The sequence below is a fragment of the Crotalus tigris genome, unplaced genomic scaffold, assembly GCF_016545835.1.
Source record: "Crotalus tigris isolate CLP2741 ecotype Arizona unplaced genomic scaffold, ASM1654583v1 scf7180000024151.2778019, whole genome shotgun sequence".
Taxonomy (NCBI): domain Eukaryota; kingdom Metazoa; phylum Chordata; class Lepidosauria; order Squamata; family Viperidae; genus Crotalus; species Crotalus tigris.
In genome coordinates, this window is record NW_024100413.1 from 2,015,373 (window position 1) to 2,037,290 (window position 21,918).

Genomic DNA, 21,918 nt, shown 5'->3' on the forward strand with positions numbered 1-21,918 from the left:
AAAATTTAGTCCACTAAATATTAACACCATCTATGATAGTGGAAATATTTGCCAACTTAACCTTGGTTACCTTACCACCCTAAAAGGTGTGAGAGAGGTCAGTAAGCCCAAATATTACCTCTGTGCCTTAGGTTAGCAGACAAAGCAGTTCGAGCAGAATACCTACAGTAGATGTTGCTGTTTTGAAATGGAACAAATTTCACTAGTTTATAGCCATTAAAATACTAAGGCAGCGGACCTGACCTTTAATTTTAGCATTTGGTGATCTAATACACCCATTAGGTAGTTTTCCTTATTTGTCTGAAGGCAGCCAAAGGCTAATATGCTATGTCTGGGTATAATCACCTTTTACTGGGTGCAGTTTCAAATAGTTGTTAATAATTCAGGTCACTAGGCCTTAAATTTCCTAGTCATTTTTCTTTTCATTTAGTGACAGTTTTAAGAAGAGGAGTGTATTATTCCTGACAGTATAGTCAGTGAACTCCATTAATCACTGCATTGTGACCTGTTTAAGAAACTGAAAAGAAAATAATTCTGCCATTTGATTTTTGTTCCTTTATGTGCTTAACTTCTTGCTTTTTAATTGCACAGAATCAAGTAAAGAACAGTTTGCCTACACAAATATTGCAGAAGAACTTGTGAAGCTCTTTAAAAAACAAATAGAACATGATAAGAAGGAAATGATATTTGAAGTTTTGGCTCCCTTGGCTGAAAATGGTGAGATTTTGAGTACCAGTTTTATTTCTAAATGATTTAGTGATATTTCCTTTATTGATATTTGTGATGCTGGCTGGTGAGACATCTCATTGTGGAAGCTTGAACACCCTTTATTTATTTAGCTACATATGAATGTGCATACACACAAATATATATTTTAAATCAGTGATTTAAGGAAAAAGGGATGGATTTGGCATGCAGTGGAAATGATTTTTGGTATAGTTACGTATATGAGACTGAAAGAACTCTTTTAAACTTACATTTGTAAGGTTTGCTTTATCTTAAATTTAAGAAGTTGGATGAAATCTGTTGTTATGATAAAACTTAATCTTACCAAGTTGTGTAGGACTGAAATCTTATTTATTCATTAATTCCTTTATTTTGTTGATCAATGCATTTATTTGCAGAAAAGATTGAAAAGTAAACAGTGCAACTGAGCACTTATAAAAGCTTACTCTCATTAGTTTTATGTACAGATAGTCCTCGACTTACAACAGTTCGCTTGGTGACTGTCCAAAGTTACAACAGCATTGAAAAAAGTGACTTATGACCATTTTTCACACTTAAGACCTTAGCAGCATCCCCATTGTCACATGATCAAAATTCAGATGCTTGGCAACTGGTTCATATCTATGACTGTTAACTGTGTCCCAAGATCATGTGATCCCCTTTTGCAACTTTCTGACAGGTAAAGCCAATGGGAAAGCCAGATTCACGTAACAACCAGGTTACTAACTTATCAACTGCAATGATTTACTTAACCGTTGAGGCAAGAAAGGTGGCAAAATGGGGCAAAATTCACTTACCAAATGGCTCATTTAACCACAGAAACGTTGGCCTCAGTTGTGATCATAAGCTGAGGACTACTGTTCTTGTATTTTTATTGAAGAAAAAATCTACCCTATGATGTTGTAATTTAACATATTGTGTACCATACATGGTAACTTGGATCTTAAGAATCAGAATGTTAACCACACATTTGAACAGTTTTGTATACAACTGTTCAAAAAGAGCCATCTATTACTGAAGGTGATAATGCACTTTTCCTGTCTGTGGATGTTCAAGTTGAGGGTAAAAAGCCACCTAAAACAGCATTTTCTGTATTATGCAAGGAGTTTCCCAGAGTGCTACCAGATTTCTTCCGGCTCTTTGGTTCTAGAAAAGAGACCGCAATTTACTGATATGGATCCTGATTGATTGATTCGTTGATTGATTTTTAAAGACTTTTATAGCCATAGTAAGCAACAGCTATAAGCAGTATAGCTTATTGTAAACCCCGAATAGCTCACAAAAAATAAAAACAACTAACTTCCCCTAAAATCAGAATAAGAACTCAATAAAAACTTGATTCCTTCACCGTATGATGAATGTGGGCAGGCTCCAGAGCTCTATATGGGTACCTGCTCCTCATTTGTGCATCCCAGATTTATTTATTTATTTATTTATTTATTTATGAGACTTATATACCGCTTTAAGTGCAAGCACTCTCTAAGCGGTGTACACCAGTAAGCAATGTATATATATATTTACATTGCCCCCAACAATCTGGGTCCTCATTTTACCTACCCCGGAAGGATGGAAGGCTGAGTCAACCTTGAGCCGGTGAGATTTGAACCGCTGACCTGCTGAACACAGTCAGCTAAAGTGGCCTGCAGTACTGCACTCTAACTGCTGCGCCACCTCTCCTGCCACAATTGCCAGTAATACAGTGGAAAATAAAAAAAAGGCTAAAATTGGCTTTATATTTTAAAAATTTAGGACTTTTTTTTAAAAAAAAAAAGTTTTAAATTTTTCTCCCGATCCCAGAAAAATAGAAAAGCCTGGCCTCCATGCTTCCAAGGCCTCCTGTTTCACAGAGCAGAAGTTGGTGGATTTATTTTGAGGTTGTCCTTTCTTGAACAGCATGACTGATGGAGCTCAGTGAGCCAAATAAAACCGGGGGGGGGGGGATTATTTGCTTGATATTGATTTCTCAGGTACTTGACATTCAGGACTTGTATCTATAGAAATAGGAAGATGCCCAGAACATCTGTTTCTGTTTGTATTACCATAATTCACCCAAGATGCTTTTGCATTATTAAAAAATATCTTGGGGGAGGGAGATAGCTTTAAAAAACCAGTAATCTTACTATTTTGAAAACTCTCCTGCATAGAATTTAACAGAAAAAAAAATTCTATAACTATTTGTGAGAATCTTATGCAACTGATTGTCACCGAAGTGCCTGTTTGTTGATAATGGAATTTAGGCATTGCCTTAACTGAAGTAGTTTATCTATCTATCTATCCATCAATCCATCCATCCATCCATCCATCCATCTAGAGGTAGAGACAAATACAATATAAAATGTCAAAGCCACTGTCCTGGATAAAATCCAGAGCATAAAGGAATACATCAATAAGACGACACCCAAAGATTGCTACTGAGAGAGTACCTGAGGCAGTAGCAGACATGGGAGGTAAATGAAGCAGAGGAAGTGCCTTGTCAAGACAACACCCTGCATGGAATGGACCAGTGACAGATACCTGAAGTGACAGACATTGGGAAATACTCCCAGTGGCTGGAAAGGGCTAAACTAAAAGGCACCACTGAGGCACTGATCATAGCAGCACAAGAACAGGCACTAAATGCCAAATCCATAAAAGCAGGAATCTACCACACTAGGCAGGACTCAAGGTGCAGGGAAACCCCAGAGATAGTTTATCACATAGTAGGAGGGTGTCAGATGCAAGCAGGAATACTATACTGAATGGCACAGCAAAGTAGCTGGCATTGTTTACAAAAACATCTGTTTACAGTATATGGGCTAGACTCTCCAAAATCCAAATGAGAAATCATAGAAGGTCATAGAGAATAAAAGGGCTAAGATCCTGTGGGACTTCCAGATATAGAAGATAGGCAGATACCAGCTAATCAATCAGATATTGTGGTAGTAGATGAGGACCAAAACACAGGAGTAGATGTAACATGCCAAATGACAGCAACATCAGGAAGAAGAACTGTGAGAAGCTGGAGAATACTAGGCTCTGAAGGAGGAACTGGAGAGGATGTAGAAAGTAAATGTCAAAATGGTCCCAGTGATGGTAGGAACATTGAGGGCTGAGATTCCTAAGCTGGGATCAACAGATCCCAGGAACGACATCAGAGATCCCTGTCCAGAAGTATAGTGCTAGGAACAGTTAAGATATTGTGTAGAACCCTCAAACTCCCAGGCCTCTGGTAGAAGACCTTAGATTGAAGAAGACACATATATCACTCATAAGGGTGGTGAAAAGAAAACATTTTATATATTCATTCATTCTTCATTCCAATTATACAGCTGCACTCATTTAGTCGTTAAAGAACTTTTAACAGTATCCAAATAAACTGAATGAATGAATAGTGTCTGCACCAATATTGTAGTAAAACATGTTGTTTCATGAGGATGTTGGGATTTTCTCATTCATCATTTAGATATCATTAAACTGCAGCTGGTTGAAGCAGGCCTTGTAGAGTGTTTACTTGAAATAGTCCAAAAGACAGTAGACAGTGACAAAGAAGATGACGTTACTGAGCTTAAAACTGCTTCTGATCTCATGGTTCTTCTACTTTTGGGAGGTAAGTTTGATGTGGGAGGTAAGTTTGATCCCATATCAGTTATAGGCCACTTACTACATTACATAGGAAAACCCTAACATTTCTTCCACCTCCAAAAAAACACAACTCACTTTTTTTCATAAACAAGTACTTTTTAAAACCTTTTTCTTGATATGAGGACTTACTCTGCTGATTTTTTTTGTGTTAGTGAAAATTATAATTAATACAGTTTTCTATTTAAAAACAATACTGAACTTCTACCAGACACAATAAAAAATAAAAATACAGTGCATTTAAAAGATTAAAATATGCAGATGTTTATCAGAAACACAAGAAAATATTTCTAGGTTTGTTAAGGCTGTGGCAACTTTTATGTTGCTAGCTTGGAAAAAGAAGTGGATGCAGCTTTTCTTGACTCTGACATCACTGCAAGAACCCAAAAGCAATGTCTGGTTTATAGATGAGAACTTAGAGATGAACTATGGGCAATGTGGGGTTTTTTCCTTCTTTCTGGCTACATATGGTTTTGCTTCCAGATGAATCAATGCAAAAATTATTTGAAGGAGGAAAAGGCAATGTGTTCCAGAGAGTGCTTTTATGGATCCCTTCTAATAGCCATCAACTTCAACTCGCAGGAGCATTGGCAGTTGCAAATTTTGCCAGAAATGGTGAGAATATTAGTACTTAAAAGTAAAGCGCAATTGTGTTGCTCTGTGTATTTTTGTATCTAGCTGCATTTAAAAGAGTCATATACCAGCCTGTCTTATGTAAAGATTTGTTTTCCTACCTTAGAACTTACATAGCACATGATGAAATGTGAAGTCTTCTAAATATAAAATGAAAGATGAAATGGTTAACTAAAGGGACAGGCAGAATGCCAGTTGAAATTTTGCTTTCAGGACATGTTTTATTAAAAGTACTTTAATGTTTTAGATGGGGAACAATCTATTTCCACTCAGTGCTGCATTTAACCTTTGAACGGCATGTTAGGATGTAGTTCAAATGCAGTCAATAAATGTAAAATGACTTCATAATATTAGGATGATTGCTCAGATGGATTTAATAACTGTTCTTTTCTACCAGCTGTCCCCCAACTATCAAAATGGTAATACCTTTTGGAGAAGAATGTAACTTAGAACTTTCTGTACATCTTTGGTTAAAAGAGAGAAAGGGATATATTTTCACTAAAGAAGAGATACTTCCAAAAAGCAAGCTATGCAAAGGCTGGGTGGGATTGGCTGTATATTTAAAGAAGTAACATCTGGTCAAAAAAATCATTGGAAAAATAAGTGTGAATGCAGATTTAAAGAGGTGCTAGATAAGTACATAGAATACTATTCCAAAATTGCTTAGTTTTTCAATAGTTTACCTCTCCTTTCAAAGATTCTTCAATTTTTCTACCTCATTAATAGAAGAAATTAAGGATTTGTTTCCATTTTTTCTTGGAGATATTGAGCTTATTTTATTGGAGGTGGCAGATAGCTAGTCCTTCCTGTTACACCTCTTTCCACCCTTCTAATGTTTCCCGAACTGAAAAAGCTCATGGAGCAAAGTTTTTCTAAATGTAAAGTCTTTGGGTATAAATATATTTGGATTTAATGGAAGACTTGACAAAAGATTGCAAACCTTTTCTAAGTTTAACTAATAATGTCCAAACTCTACTTTTAAATTAAATTCTGTCCTGCCATTGGATAAATCCAGGGTACAAAAATAGCCATGGTACTTAAAGAAACATGAATTGATGATGGTCTGCCTTCATCTGCAGATGGAAACTGTATCCATATGGTGGACAATGGTATTGTCCAGAAACTGATGGACTTATTGGACAGGCATGTGGAAGATGGAAATGTGACCGTGCAGCATGCGGCACTGAGTGCTCTCCGAAATCTTGCAATTCCTGGTAAGCACATTACAGCAACATTCTTAGTGATTCCAAAGTTAGTAGGCTGATGCTTTGCTCTATAAATATCATGTTTACCATCTGTATCTATTTACTGAAAAGAAAATCCCACCTTGTTTTTAGACCTTATTATTCTTCCTGGCTGAAATCTTATCTTTGTTTTTCTAATCAAAGAGCTACAGTGGGAGAATAGTATTTACAAGTTACCACCTTTAGGAACCTGGTGATGACCATGTGTATTGCAACAACTCCCAGGAGGCCAAACCATAAATGCCAACATAATTGCCAGATTGGAAAAGGTTGAGCTTAGCTGTTTTAATCTTTTGTGTTGGCATTTGTAAAACAAGAATAAAAATATTGTCTGACCTCAGGGTTGATGATGTTTCTACCCCACTGTAATCCTGAAGGAAACTCACCAATTCACAAAGTGTATAGATAGAGATTAAAACATAAAATATAGGGATATATAAACACAAGCCCCAACAAGAACTAATACAGAAATCTCTAGCAAGAGGACATCACTGCCCAAATGCCTTCTGGAAGATCTACAGAACATTTTAGACTTCTGGAAAACAACAAAAGGAGAACTAGCATAATTTCCACTTAATGCTGGTTCTCATTTTGTTGTTTTCCAGAAGAAGCCTAAAATGTACTATAGATCTTCCTTTGGAGACCACTTTAAAGGAAAGCAGCACCTCTGACCCTTGACCGTCCTCACCTCCCTAAATAGGAGAATCATCATCAGCTTATTCTGTCAAGACTGAATTGACCAGGCCGATTGTAACAGGAAAATGCACTCCTATGGATAATCTGGCAACAAGCTTTGGAGGACTTTATAAGTCAACACCAGCATTTTAAACTGCATCTGGAAATTTATTGGTAACCTGTGCTGGCCTACAGCAGAGGTATAATGTACTCCCATTTGTGGAGTAGTAATTCCCCATCGGGAGACATCAGTGGGACACACAGAGAGATCCTGATGGAGAAATAGTAACTCATCTTGCTAAGATTCTCCTATCCAAACTCTCTCAGCCTCCAGGGACGAGGACAGAACTTCAATGACATCAACCTATTTTAAATACAGTGGGGAAATGCCAGATAATTATTAATATTGGCTGTTATTATTGATATATGATATAAACTGATACAATATGATATAAACTACTATGCCGTTGTTTCCTTAGTTTGGTGCATTACGTGAACTCAGCCAGTTGCAGCTTATTCAATAAATGACTGTTAACCAAACTATGGTTTAGTATGATTTAAAAGCTTGGCACAGAATTTAGTATGTTCATTTGATAATTAACTAGATTTAATAAGGAATAAGGATTCTTTCAGGGTTTTTTCTCTCTTTTCCAAATGCATACCCTAATGTTTTCATTTCTTCTCAGATTCTTCTTATTTAGCTCTGAGGAATTATATAATTTCTAGGATTATTTTTATACTTTCTAGGGAACCTTAAGGCCTGTTAGAATGCCAGGCACATAAGCAAATATTTTGTTCACATTTTGTTTTCGATCTTCATTGCACTTAACACAGTTTTTCAAAACAGCAAGATCTGAGAAGAAATGCAAATGCAATATTAAAATTCCTTCTGAATCTCTTTTTAAAAGCAAACATAAGCTTCAATTCTAAAAACTCTCCACCAGAACGAGCAGCATCTTGTTAGACTGTGTTTTAAATGCCAGTTCGCTTCTCACTTTTAATTACAATGCACTATGAAGCAGTGTCTGTCTCCTGCTTTGCACGTGGGGGTGGAATCCTGTGCAGAAACAGAACAGGTGTGGTTACCATGAGCAGAGGAAGAGAAGCACTGTGAGACAGGGGAAAGAAGCCCAGAGTCTTCACAGTTTAATCTGTGGTGTAAATTGCAAAATATAGTTCATAATGTAAGTATGATAGGTAGAAAGCTCCAAAGGCTGGATTCTTAACCACAAAGTGGAATTCTTGCACACATTTAACTACTCCAAGAGACAAGTATACAGCCATTTACTATGTACTATTCTATTTATTTATTAAATTTATTTGCTGCCTTTCTCACCATGGGGCTACTTTAGGCAGCTTACAATGAAAAAGAAGTGTAAACATAACAGTAGTAAAGTAATGAAACAATAGAATAAAAAATGAAAAAGAAAACAATGATAGACCAATATAAGAATAGAAGACGAGTGGATGGGGAAGCAGGGAAGAGCGAAGGGGGAAGGTAGGGTTTGCTATCAATCTAGTAGCTACCTCCACTGTGGTATTCCCCCATTGGGTCCCATTAAGACAGAGCACACGTTAAGTCATTCTTACAGAAATACAGAAGAGCCTAATCTTACATACTAGGATATGTGGTCAAGCTATGCTAACACAAGCCACTGCTGCTACTGTATGCAGGAAAGCTCAGCAACTGTGAACATACATATACGCTTATTATTGATGTGAATATAACAAGAATTGCCAGACAGACAGTAGTCAGAAGTGTAGCTAAAATCAGGTGATAGGATCCTGTAGTGGAGCTGTGAACTGTTCTAAGTAGTGAGCTTGGAAGTTAGTAGATTTGGCTTCAGTTCTCTTTCTGTCCCAGTTCGCAGTCAAAAGTGATTCCTTTATTCTACACTTGCTAGGACTGTCATCCATATAAAGAAGCATATTTTCCAACACACACCCCTAGTTTAAGAACACCAGTCAATGCAAACTGTATTAGTTAACATTCATGAAAAAAATGTGATTTACTTTTATTTGGATGGCTTTGAAATGTACATTAACAATTATTTTTCTTAATTTTTTCATTCCTTTTTACAATTAAGTTGAATGCAGGTTAACTTTTAATTTAATACAGGTTATATATAAAGGCTCTGTGGATATGCCTGTGGGTTCCTGTGGCTGATGTGCTCTTCCACTACCCAATCAAAGTTGCAATCAGTCTGGATCTCAATTTGAACATCTTCACCAACTCTCATCCTCAATTGTTTTAGGAAAGAAGAGAACTCCCTGAAAAATAACCTTCCTGCTGTAGTTTAAGTGCATTGTCTCTGCATTCTTCTGAGATAATATCTTTTTTTATTATTCCACAGTTGTAAATAAGGCAAAAATGCTGTCAGCTGGTGTGGCAGAAGCAGTATTGAAATTTCTCAGATCCGAAATGCCGCCTGTTCAGTTCAAGCTGCTGGGCACATTAAGAATGCTAATAGATGCACAAGGTAAAATAAGCTGTTTTCTTTGTTGAACTTTTGATCACTTGCTTCGTTGTTTTTTTTTTCCAGAAGAAGAAAAGGATTTAAAGAAAATCCTTCAAATAAACTGAATGCATATGCAAAAGGAGGACAGTTAATGAACTGCTTCAAGGCCCTGTGTTGTGTATAGCACAACGTTTAAAAGCTTGACTCATCTGTAGATTTAACAATTGTATGACATGGAATGTCATATATGCATTATATATACATTATGATAAACTTCTAGAAAACCATCTTTTTGTTTTAAATACCTGAGCAAAACTGTGAACAATTTCTTTAATTACAACAAAATGATTTGAACTCCCACAAGTAATACATACAGAGTTCTTTAATATTTCTGTCCTTTGGATGGTTTCTTTGATTATGTGTTAACAAGTTAGTGTCAACTCTTAACAATCACATGGATACAGTTTCTCTAGAACAGTCTATCAGGTCTTCCAATAATCCAAAATAGTCCAAAACTCACAAGCAAGACTTGTAAGATGTCAGTGTTTATATTTTTCTTGAAAAGATTGCCATCTGTGTTCTTCTCAGTTTGCACTTTACAATTTAACCCCCCTCAGAAAAAAGTGGTTAGGTCAGTGGACTTTAAAATTAGGCCAAGGTTCTACATAGAACCTCAGACCAGATTCACCATCCTCAGCTTAAACGCTGAGCTCCTTTTAACTCCAAGCATCATCTAACAATCTAGTAAAGCCTTTTTGTATGTGTGTACCTTTGGTGACTGTGCAGACAAGTCTTTGCAGTTTTTCTAGCAAGATTTCAATGGTGGGAAGTTTGTATCTTTCAGGCTTGCAAAATTCTATTAATGTAGCCTTACTGCAAAGTAGATTCATGTTTCCTCTGTGTTTTACCTGGGAGGGCTCAGCCTTGCATGTCTGAAGGTACACTTTTCTTTTTACCACTTTTAACTGTCTGATCAACTACGGTGGGTCCTTTCAAATGTCTTTCTCTGACCGTTGAGTGACAGTGGGCTCCTCCCTCTCTCCCTCCTCATCCAAAGTCATCCGCACATTTCATTACATCCAGCCAGCCTTGTACCTAATGATGGACTAGAACTCACAGTCTCCCAATTTCTAGCTTGATGGCTTAACCACTAGACCACTGGCTCACAGTAAAGCTATTAAAGGACATTTGTCCATAGTATGCAATTCTGTAATCAGCTATGGGAATAGCCTTGAAGAACAGAAAGAAATGACACAATCAGGACAGTGGTCAGATAAAAGTAATTTGAGTCCAAAGCAGAAATGTAATTTGAGAAAATGTCTCAGAATTCACCTTCCATAGTTACCGTGTAGATAAAGGCAGGGAGGGGGAGGCTCTTTCACTTGCAAGATTATGTTACTGTAAACCTATAGTAAAAGTACTATTACCGTATATGCCGGCGTATTAGGCGACCCAGCGTATAAGACAACCCCTATCTTTATCGCTGAGCTGCATTCCTAGAACGTCATCTTATATGCCGGAAACTATCAGTATTTCCGGCGTATAAAACGACTCGGCGTATAAGATGACCCCCGTCTTTGGCGCCGAGTTTAGCGCTTCCGGAAGTCGTCTTATACACCGGTATATACGGTAGTATTTATAATTTTGGTTTCCTAATCTTGTCCACCTCGAAGGTCTGACATCAATCTTGCAAGTCTGCAATTGCCTCCCCCCCCTTTCTCCAGTTCCTCAAGATTATTCTCACAGCCCATTACAAATGCATTCCAAGTTCTTCTAAATCAGTAAAGCAGCCATATTTCTGTAGATAAATACACCGACTCTTCAGGCATCGATTCTCACAGAGGTCAAGTACAAAGTGCCATTTGAGAAAACAGGTGAATACTACTACTTCCAGGTGCTTTCATATATTTACAAAAAAAAGTTCCATAAGTAGCATCTCAAGGGAGGAAGGAGCTCTTCTTGTTTATTTTCTTTTTTAAATTAATGTTGACTTTGTAATACATGCAGCAGAAGCTGCCGAGCAGTTGGGAAAGAATGTCAAGCTGGTTGAAAGACTAGTGGAATGGTGTGAAGCCAAGGATCATGCAGGTGTGATGGGAGAATCCAACAGACTATTGTCTGCTCTTATACGACACAGCAAGTCCAAAGTAAGTGACTTGTGCAAAAACTGCATTGCTTGAGGTTTCCTTACCTAACAGTGTGATGCCTGTTCAGTGAGAGAGCTGTGCTCACTGGTTTCATGACTATATTCTTAATGTTGGTCCAGATGAGGGATGCATAATCTTTTTTTGAGCAACGAGGTGCTCATGGCCTTGAGTGACATGCAGGGGCAGACTCAGGGAGATAGTGGAGGACAAGGGGCTGGCATGCTATAATCCATGGGGTTCAAAGAGTTGGACACAATTTAGGAACTGAACACTACAACAACAAAAATCTATTGCAATAATTCAGGCAGAATCCACCTGGTCCACAACGTAAATAGTCAATTATGTTGCTCTCTTCAGTATTGGTCATTGGTCTCCTTATTTAATTAAAACATTAAATTTTAAGGATATTGTTATGAAGAACTCAAGAAGTTTTCTTAAGCAAGGCAAGCGTGCATTGTAAGCTTGACAGCAAATCATAAATAAATTAGTGTCCTTTCCCTGTACAGGTAGTCCCCAACTTACAACAGTTTGTTTAGTGACTATTCAAAGTTATAACAGCACTGGAAAAAGTGACTTATGACTGGTTTTCACACTTACAACCATTGCAGCATCCCCATGATCAAATGATCAAAATTCAGACACTTGACAACGAACTCATGTTTATGATGGCTCAAGTGTCCAGGGGTCATGTGATTATCTTTTGCAGCCTTCCGACAAGCAAAGTCAATTGGGGAAACCAGTTTCACTTAACCCTAATTTACCAACTGCAGTGATTCACTTAACAACTGTGACAAGAAAAGTCGTAAAATGGGACAAAAATCACTTAACAAATATTTCGCTTAGCAACATAAATTTTGGGCTCAATTGTCGAGAGTTGAGGACCACCTGTATACAGGCACACAGTTGCTTGTTGTGTGGCTATAGGTGCATTGAATTTTTCACTTCCTGGAATAGTGAGATGGCATGTGATAATTAATCTGACAATAGGCAGGCTGATTCCATAATATCTAGCAGCTCTCTGCTAATGGTCAGGGTAGAATAGAATACAGCAAACTGATAAAAGAAACACCTGTGGGCATGAGCACCTTTTCCTGTATTCAGTGTGGCAAAGGCTAAGTAACACTCCCTTTGTTTATTACAGCAGTTTATTATAATCAATTTACAAAAATAGAATGAAAAATTAACAAATTGGCCTGTTGTATTTACCTATAAAGCACTGCAATCTTGCTTCATATTCTGTTACTTTTATTTAAGGATGTAATTAGGACCATTGTTCAGAGTGGTGGCATTAAACACTTAGTTACCATGGCAACTAGTGAACATGTAATAATGCAGAATGAAGCTCTCGTTGCTCTGGCATTAATAGCAGCTCTAGAATTAGGTAAGTATTCCAATAGTTAATGTTTTGTAATTTATCTCATCTTCAGTGGTGCATGCTAAGCCATGATATTATGTCACTGAGTATCATGTACACATGTATGCCAGTGGGTGGGAAGATGCCCTGTACATAGTTTTAAATCCTTCCTAGGATTTATCTTAGTAATAGTAGTAAAGTTGGAAGGGACCTTGGAGGTCATCTAGTCCAACCCCCTGCTCAGGCAGGAAATCCTACACCATTTCGGACAAATTGCTGTCCAGTCTCTTCTTAAAAACTTCCAGTGTTGGAGCATTTACTGCTTCTGGAGGCAAGCTGTTCCACTGATTAATTGTTCTCACTGTCAGGAAGTTTCTCCTTAGTTCTAGGTTGCTTCTCTCCTTGATTAGTTTCCACCCGTTGCTTCTTGTCCTGCCTTCAGGTGCTTTGGAAAATAGCTTAATTCCCTCTTCTTTATGGCAGCCCCTGAGATATTGGAATACTGCTATCATGTCCCCCCTTGTCCTTTTCTTCGTTAAACTAGACATACCCAATTCTAGCAACCGTTCCTTATATGTTTTAGCCTCCAGTCCCCTTAATCATCTTTGTTGCTCTTCTCTGTACTCTTTCTAGAGTCTCAACATCTTTTTTACATCGTGGTGACCAAAACTGGATGCAGTATTCCAAGTGTGGCCTTACCAAGGCATTGAAGAGTGGTATTAATACTTCACGTGATCTTGATTCTATCCCTCTGTTAATGCAGCCTAGCACTGTGTTGGCCTTTTTGGCAGCTGCAGCACACTGCTGGCTCATATTTAGGTGATTGTCTACTAGGACTCCGAGGTCCCTCTTCTACTCTGCCACTCAACTTCAGTGCCATTCTTTGAGCCTGCCTTAGTTTCTCTGAATTTTTCTTTAAAACATCTGCTCAGAACATTACAGAGTAATCAAAGTAGAGTCTGTCTATTGTAAAATACAGTGGAATTATTATATATTGACTTATCCAAAATTTCAGTTGTTTTTTAGTCAACCATTTCATATAGCTAAAATTATCAGGCACAAAAAAACAGGTCCATAAGTGAAGGTTCAGTTTAACTGATTTATTGCTAAAAGCCTATGCACAGGAATCTTCTCAATGGTCAGCACCTGGTTAGATAAAGGTCAGCTGCAGTCAAGGGAAACTCAACTTTGTGGCTACATGAGGCTACATGATCCCTCTTTTTACTCCTCCTGGCTCTGCCATTCCTTCTCCTATAGCAGTGATGGCGAACGTATGGCATAGGTGCCAGAGGCGGCACTCAGAGCCCTCTCTGTGGGCACGCACACCGCCCCAGCCCCGCCATCCCCCATGGCCCCCTCACCAGCAACCCCCTGGAGGAGAGTCGCCCTGGGTACAGCCTGCGCAGAGCAGCACAGCCAAGGACATGGCAGCCGGGCAGCAGGGACAAGACTCCGCCCTCGTGCCCTATTGCGTACAGATGATGCTGTGGACCATGGACAGAGGGCGTGGCCGCCATGACACTGCTGGGCTGTCTGGGCGATCTGCTGTGGCAGGCCGTGGAGGGTGGTGGGGCAGGGGCAGAGGCGAGGCGGTTTTTGGGCACTCGGTCTCTAAAAGGTTCGCCATCACTGTCCTATAGTTATATTCAGATTGTAATGAATTACAATTCTGAGGTCCTTATGTGTTGTTACAAAGCTAGATGTTGCACATTTCTATTCCTATATATTGCATTTCCTTTTTACAAGGTTAGAATTGTGCATTTATCTCTATTCAATTACATCCTATTTTTGTCATCCCAGATTTCCAGCCTATCAAGATCACTTTGAATTTGTTTTCTGTCATCTCAAGTTTCAACAGTCACTCTATTGAAGAAAACAGATAAAACCCAATACTTATTTCCACAGAGTTATTTTGTTTACCATTTATAATGAGATTTAAAACTGTGATACCGCAATTAGTTTTTTACTATCTTATGTTATGCATAGGCAGGTAATAGGAGTTGAAGCAACAGTATCTTGTTTGTGTGTCAAGATTTGCAAGATGGGCAGAGTGCCATGATGTATGCTGTACCCCTTCATACACATGTGGCACACTTGCAAAATGTGGGACTTGTATTGACATTGTTTCCTAATATAAGACAACTAATACTATCGCTATCTCTCTCTATCATTTCTCTGTTCATTTGTCTATCTATCATCTATCTATAATAAAATGGGTTCCTAAACCCTAACTTTTCAGAAGTTGCACCAATCTTGGATTCCAAGATTTCGAACCAATCTTGGAGTCCATAAAATATTTTGATTGCTCCCATGTGCTAGCTGGAGACCTACAGCTTCAATTTCTCTTTGCCAGTTTGTGGAGGAGAGTTTGTGCCATCTGGCCTATTTCTGTGTATCTTGAGTTGAAAAACATTGTTCTAGAATGTGAGCTATCCTACCCAGTATTGCACCTTCTGCAAATTCAAATTTAGTAAGCATTTCTTTTAATCTCTTCTCCAATTCATTTCTAAAAATGAACACAGGCCAGTCCTGTGGAACATATCTTATCCCAGTTTAATAAGGAACAGATGGAAGTAATGTTCAGTGGTGTGAGTACATTTTCTTAGCCATCTGTGAAGCCATCTAAGAAGATACGCCATCCAGTCCATATTTAACTAACTTCTTAATGGGAATATCATGTTCCCTCTCAACACACACATACACTAAATTGCAGAAAGCAAGCATCTGCAGTGTCTGATTTACAGTTCTCCTCTGTTTGAATTCACAGCCACAGCAGAGAAAGATCTTGAAAGTGCACAGTTAGTGCAGATTCTACACCGGCTCTTATCAGATGAGAGAAGCGCACCAGAAATCAAGTACAATTCCATGGTGCTGATCTGTGCGCTTATGGGGTCAGGTGAGTTTTCCTAAGTTTTGTTTCCTGTTTGTTTTGTTTCAGTCTTTTAAGAGCAAGAATGGGTACATACAACTAACAGCACACATAAATATACATACAGAATATTCCTTTTGTCAAACTGGGGATAGTGGCAGTTTCTGTGACTGTTTAAATTTTGTTAAAGTTTATTGAATTGAAAGTGCAATAGTGGGGAAATCAACTCTGGCAATTAAACACCTCATGTAAAGTTCTCTCTCTCTGTATATATATTTCCAAAAATCCTCTCTGGGCAAAAAAAAATCTCTCCAGGCAGAACTTTTCTAAGACTAGAAACCTGACAGGAGGCGAGGGTAGATTTACCAGCATCACCCTTGTAAGTTTTCTCTCTCTAAAAAAAACCTGTAGCATGAAGTTGAATGGGTCCAATTCTTGACATGGAAGGATACTTTTCTAACGGTCATTGCCACTTATTACAGTGAAAAAAAGGGAAAAGAAATAGTCAAACTTTAAGCTTCTCATGTTTGAACAGAAAAGCAATATATTATGTGAACAAATCACACTCCATTTATTAAATATGTGATAAGAATTCATACCATGAAAAAGCATTTGGAATTTTTTTCCAATTACTTCACATTTGTTTAGTTTTGAAATTTGTTGCAAAGGAAACAAGGAAGTTCTAAGTATTTATTAAAAGTTGGCTAAGGAAAACATGTTAATTTCTTGTCTTCCATTTCACCATTAATTTGCTAGTAGTCTGTAGCCTCAGTGGCTTCTCACATTTTCCCATTAGACATTTCTTACTGGAAAACGTAGACAGTCCCAAAACTAGAGATCTGTCACCTCTAAGAGTCAAACTCCAATACAATTGCAAGAGAAATTGAAAGAAATACTCAAGACTCCCGGGAATAAAAGAAGATTTTAGCACAGGATTATTGACAGTCGTCTTTCTAAACTACTTATCTGATATGTCCATAATAGCAAATAACTGAAATCTAGTTGTAGATTGTCCATGTATTAGAGGAGACTGCCATCCTGTGTGTAGTTTCATGTTAACACTCGGACCCAGTATAATGCGAAGAAACAACAGGACTGAAACAGAGCAGCCACTGACATTTTAAAAGCCCCCTCCACCCCCTCCTATATTGTCATCTTCACTTTCTCCTTTCTAGCGATGAAATTAAAGCACTTTTTTTTTTCCCTAGCCGGACTTTTCTAAGCCTGCAGCTTTCGTGGCAATGCAGTTCAGGAAAGAAAATTTGTCTCCTTACACTCTCCATAACATGGACAAATATTAGTTGCCTCTTGACCTACCACCTTTTTGTCAAAATAATTAGCAAAGTTCTTTTTCTGTTATCTTTATAATATCACATGTGTATCTATAGAAACATAGAGAGAATTTTAGACAGTGGATGTGTCGATTTCAACAGCTGCTGCTGCTACTTTATCTTTCTGGGCTACAGGATTCAACGGTGATGACGCTATTGCCTCTGCTGTTCCTCTTCCCAACAGGCACCTTAGGTTTGAAAAATAATCTAATGGTAAATTTAGCATAAAGTTACACTGCCCAGGGTCACCCCGTGAGATGGGCAGTCTCTAAATTTGATAAATAAATAAGATAAAATAAGTAGGAGGAAGTGGAGCATTCGGTTCATAGCCTTTGTAATCAATGCTGCATATCAAAATGAAAGAAAAGGCTCAAATCTTTCATGCAGCAAAGTGAGACTGGTTTGCTGCTAGAACCTGTTTATGCTGCCAAAGGAACACCTGCAGTGAATATTAAACTGTCCTGAGAACAAGAGGCATATCTTGATGTGGCTAAATAGTCTAGGCCAAAAAAAGACTTTCCATTCAACTCTTGGGTAAACTAAAAGGCTTTTGAATCTAAGCTGGTTTCTTCCTTCCATGGTGACACAGGAAAGAATTAGTATATGGAGACTGATGGAAAAAGGTGAATATGAAGATTGGCAAGAAATCAAGAGCCAAAACGAAGGCAGGGGAAGCAAGAATTACAGAAAGCTGTAAAATTGATTCCAGTCCAGTCAAAGTGAAATCACCATCCAAAGTCATGTTGTCTTCCTGGCAATAATTTGGGCAGTCTAGTTTACAGATCTAGGATTTTCTGATGGCTTTCCATTTAAGGTGTATAGCTTTACTTGGTTTTTTCAGATCAGGCAGGGTAGGTTAGGCGCTGCTTTGTGGTTGGCATATAGTTTTCACTTGCATCAGTACATGTAAATTTGCAAGTATACAAGAGCACGCTTATCTTACGTCTTGGATTGATTGCAGTTGTCCTGGTTTTGAGCATTAATCCAGACAGCCCAGTTGCTTCCCCAAAAAGTCCCAGGAAGTTGGGTTACTGTATTCCAACCAGAAAACATGGGTCATATCTTCCAACTTGCTGCTTCTCTGTCTGCAGAGGACAAACCAAAAGCAAATTCAAATAGTTAAACCTGCTTTCCCCTTTTGCAGATCTTACACGAGGGAAGGGCACCTTTTGAAAGAGAAAAAATGCCCATAGTCTGTGCCTTTATTTGCACAGGCGCCTGAGGTTTGAGTCCTTCCAATCAAACCTGACCCTTAGTGATTTCATGGACATATCCATTTACTTTTCTTGGCAATAATATATGGTTTGCCATTGCCTTCTTCCAGAATTGTTTTGTATATCCCACTTAGCTTTTCTTCAAGATCATTCAGGATCAACCTACTGCTTTCTTGAGTATTATGAAAGCAGAGGCAGCCTTTTGGCAATGATGGTCAGGTCAAAATTTACCAGCTATCAGCATATTTTTTTCATTTTAGATGTAGACTACAGCATGGATGCCAGAGTCCCCCTCCCTTCCCTCCCCATTCCAAGAATATGTTCTTCAACAAAATAAGCAGTAATATGGGAAGGCAAGTTGACCTGCTTGCAATCTTGAAAGTTTTCAACTAATAAAAAGCTGAATTTGCACAGGCTAAATATTCAGTGTAAAGGGCTTGCGCATTATGCCATTTTATCCTCTGTTGATTGCAGTTCTTTAATCAAGCTTTCAACTTATTCTGTCATCCAATCTGATGCCTTTTCAGTTTCCAAAACACACCATTCGTTATCTTAAAATTAAGCTTGGTCCCAATTTTTGCAAGTCCCATGATAACTATTTTAACTTCAGTAAGTTCCAAACCATTAAGATGCTTGTGGCATCAACTGAGCTTTTATCCTAGTCTGCCATACAAGCATAGCCTGCAAATGGAAGTGGTCTTTGTGGCTAAATGAAGCCGAGATTAGCATACCAGGAGCTACATTTTCTTAAGACAACAGCTCCAAACACCTGCTCTATCTGGTACAGGCAAGACTGATTGGGAAAACTGAAGCCCACACATCAAGAAGATAACCAGCTCTGGTAGACTCTGATTCAGGCCAAAGATAGATTGTAAGAAATGGGTTTTATTTTTTCTCTCTTCTGGCAATAGCTCCTAGAACATAAGCTTGTGTACATTCTTAGTAGGCTTCTGGAATGGAAGCGCTTCTTTTTTCTCAGATTGTTCCTTTGTTTATTTTCCTGTCTCTATACAATTTAAGGAATTGGAAAGAGCAATTTGCATTGAGCTGCTTGAAAGATGCCACTTTTTGCTCCCTCCCATTTTTCTCTACCAGCCAAGTGGTGGTTTGATAATGTCTGCATTCATTTCAGCTTCACAGCAAATGCAGACAAAAAAGCAGCTGTTCCCAGAATGGCCCAACGGGGAAGTAACAATCTTACCTCTGTTTAACAGAATCTCTTCACAAGGAAGTGCAAAGCCTGACTTTCCTAGAAGTCGTATCAAAACTCCGCAGCCACGAGAACAAAACGGTCGCCCAGCAGGCTTCCCTCACAGAGCAGAGACTTGCTGTGGAAAGCTGAGGAAGGGGGCGCCAGTTCCACATTAGCATCATGTCACTGACCTCACCTCTTGTCCTGTCCTGCTGCTGTTATTCCAGCCATGTTTTTTCCACCGTCACTAATGCATGCGTGTAACATCCCCACACCACACTGTTATAGGTACCTCTCTAAATAAGATTTCTAAAACACCCATAGCCAATTGTCATAGGATCCTGTCTTTCTTATCCACACAGCAGACGCATACATGCAATCTGCAGCCTTGTTGTCATTCTCCTTGTATTCTTGTTGCTTGGGCCACATACTAGAATGTGCATGTTGTAGTCCTGTAATAATGTAAAAGTGGTACAACCGTGATGACACCTCCCCTCAGACTCCCTACTTCCTCAATAGAGGCAGCAAGACAGTTGAGATGAGGCTTGGGAGCACACCTCTCTTTTTGCTGCTTTAGATATGAAAGAGGGAAGAGGAAAAGAAATCTTGCTGCTCATTCACTGGTCTTGCCTACTAATGTCAATCCTGTGGTACCTAGAGATAAAACCAATAAAATCCAGTGCCCTCACACTTTTCCCTGTGGTTTGTCTTTGTATCCTGGTTTATTTTCATGGAGCCTTCAAAAACTAGCTGTGTGTTGTGGAAAGCTGTACCAGTAGGGTACGTGTGCATCCTAAGTACTGTTGCCTACTTCTCTCTGCCAGTATTTGAACAAATACACAAAATACACTGCTCTGCTTCTTGTGCCACACCTTGCCTGTTTTGCTCTTGTTCTACATAAATGCAGAGCACTGGGGATTGTTTCCAAGCTTTTGAAATGAGGCTGAAGTCTGCCAGTAGCTTTAATTCACTTTGGACTAATCTAAGCAACAACCACTTGGTTTGAGTGCTGCAGCAACCTCAGGTTGGGATTAAAGTATCTTTTAAAAAAAGATATATGTAAACCTCAAATAATTTTATAATCATCCTGACCCTTAGAAAGTCAGCTACAAGAGGGAGCCGGGATTGCGTCAGTAATATGTTGTTAAGAGTATTTGTGTTTGTATAGACATCAACTAAAATTGAGATTAAGAAGCAAAGCAGTAATTTACATAACATATTTATACCAGATCCTGCAAAAAGGAGGCATGCTACATCAATAGGTTCTATCTAAGTATCCTTAATTGTTTTTTACCTATGCAAGAGCTCTTTTCAGTCAAATGGTGGGGATACTTCCACTAACTCAATCTTTTTGGTTGGACGGAGAAACTATAAGAATGTACAATTACAAAATTTGAAACCTGACCAGGTGTTCTATTCTGGAGTGCTTTTAAACGTTAGGGATTTATGAAAGAATCAGGAACAATTGTATTTTCCTAAAGGGCCTTAATTCTGCATCAACAGTAACCCAGTGCTTCAATTTATCTGGTTTCCAAGTTTTCAACAGACATATTTTTTTTTTGCCTATTTCTACATCTAGTATCTCAACAAGCAGGTGATCTATCTAGCATCTGCCAAATGTTTTGAACTTCAGTTTTGGTAGGTCTCAGCCAACAAAAGAACTAACAAAGATTTCTGGGAGTTCTGATCCAGAAATCTAATGGAATATATTTGTATGTATTGCAAATGAAAACAAAGATTCTTGGATCTAAATTATACGACTTTTTCTTTACAAAGAGCTATTATGAACAAAGGAGCAATACCCATCAGAGATTCATAAACCACAAATGCAGTATTTTATCGCATTCCATCTCACCTTGTTTATTTTCTCACACATCCAGTGAAATGTTTAAGTGAAACTTTTATATATATGTGAGAACAAGGAACAGAGCCAAAGTGTCACTCCATTTTATTTGTAAAACTAATCATACTAATAAATTGCATATAAAATGATTTATTTCAAGTAAAATACAGAATACTGCACAACTAGTAAAACTATGTTCATAAATGTATTAAAACATTCTGAAAATTTGCTTCTATTAAAAAAAAGACAAAGAGCATGATGAATCTCACTTTCAATACCTTAAAAATTAACACAAAATAGTGGTGTTAATTTCATGTAAAAGTTCAATTTTGTCCACTGAAAGCTGCATGGCTACTATATATCATATTCTACTGTGAAAGAAATGATAAATTAGGTAAAATATATTCATTTTGAGATGAAATAGGAGCATGTGGGAGTGAGATGACACAATCTCAGTCAAGCTGTACAGGCATGCACTTTCCTTGTAACAATACTTTCCATTATCAGTAAGTGTAATTGGCATTTACAATCAATTCAGCAATGCACAAGACTTTCCACACAGGTAAAGTACATTCAAATAAAAGTAAAAAGGGTAGGGGGAATCACAATGGTA

General features: G+C 38.2%; 1 protein-coding gene across 5 annotated transcripts in view; it reads left to right on the forward strand.

Moving 5' to 3' along the window:
- Positions 1-20,152, forward strand: part of RAP1GDS1 (Rap1 GTPase-GDP dissociation stimulator 1) — a 79,253-nt gene extending 59,101 nt beyond the window's left edge. For 4 of the 5 annotated variants that reach the window (XM_039322843.1, XM_039322844.1, XM_039322846.1 and 1 more), the window contains 9 exons: positions 592-717; positions 4,169-4,312; positions 4,828-4,959; positions 6,057-6,191; positions 9,251-9,376; positions 11,363-11,502; positions 12,757-12,883; positions 15,624-15,752; positions 19,485-20,152. In XM_039322843.1, coding sequence (XP_039178777.1) covers positions 592-717; positions 4,169-4,312; positions 4,828-4,959; positions 6,057-6,191; positions 9,251-9,376; positions 11,363-11,502; positions 12,757-12,883; positions 15,624-15,752; positions 19,485-19,612 — 1,187 coding nt within the window. In that variant the 3' untranslated portion in view covers positions 19,613-20,152. The remainder of the gene's footprint in view (positions 1-591; positions 718-4,168; positions 4,313-4,827; positions 4,960-6,056; positions 6,192-9,250; positions 9,377-11,362; positions 11,503-12,756; positions 12,884-15,623; positions 15,753-19,484) is intronic. The other variant, XM_039322845.1, reaches the window with a different exon arrangement.
- Positions 20,153-21,918: the final 1,766 nt, after the last annotated feature.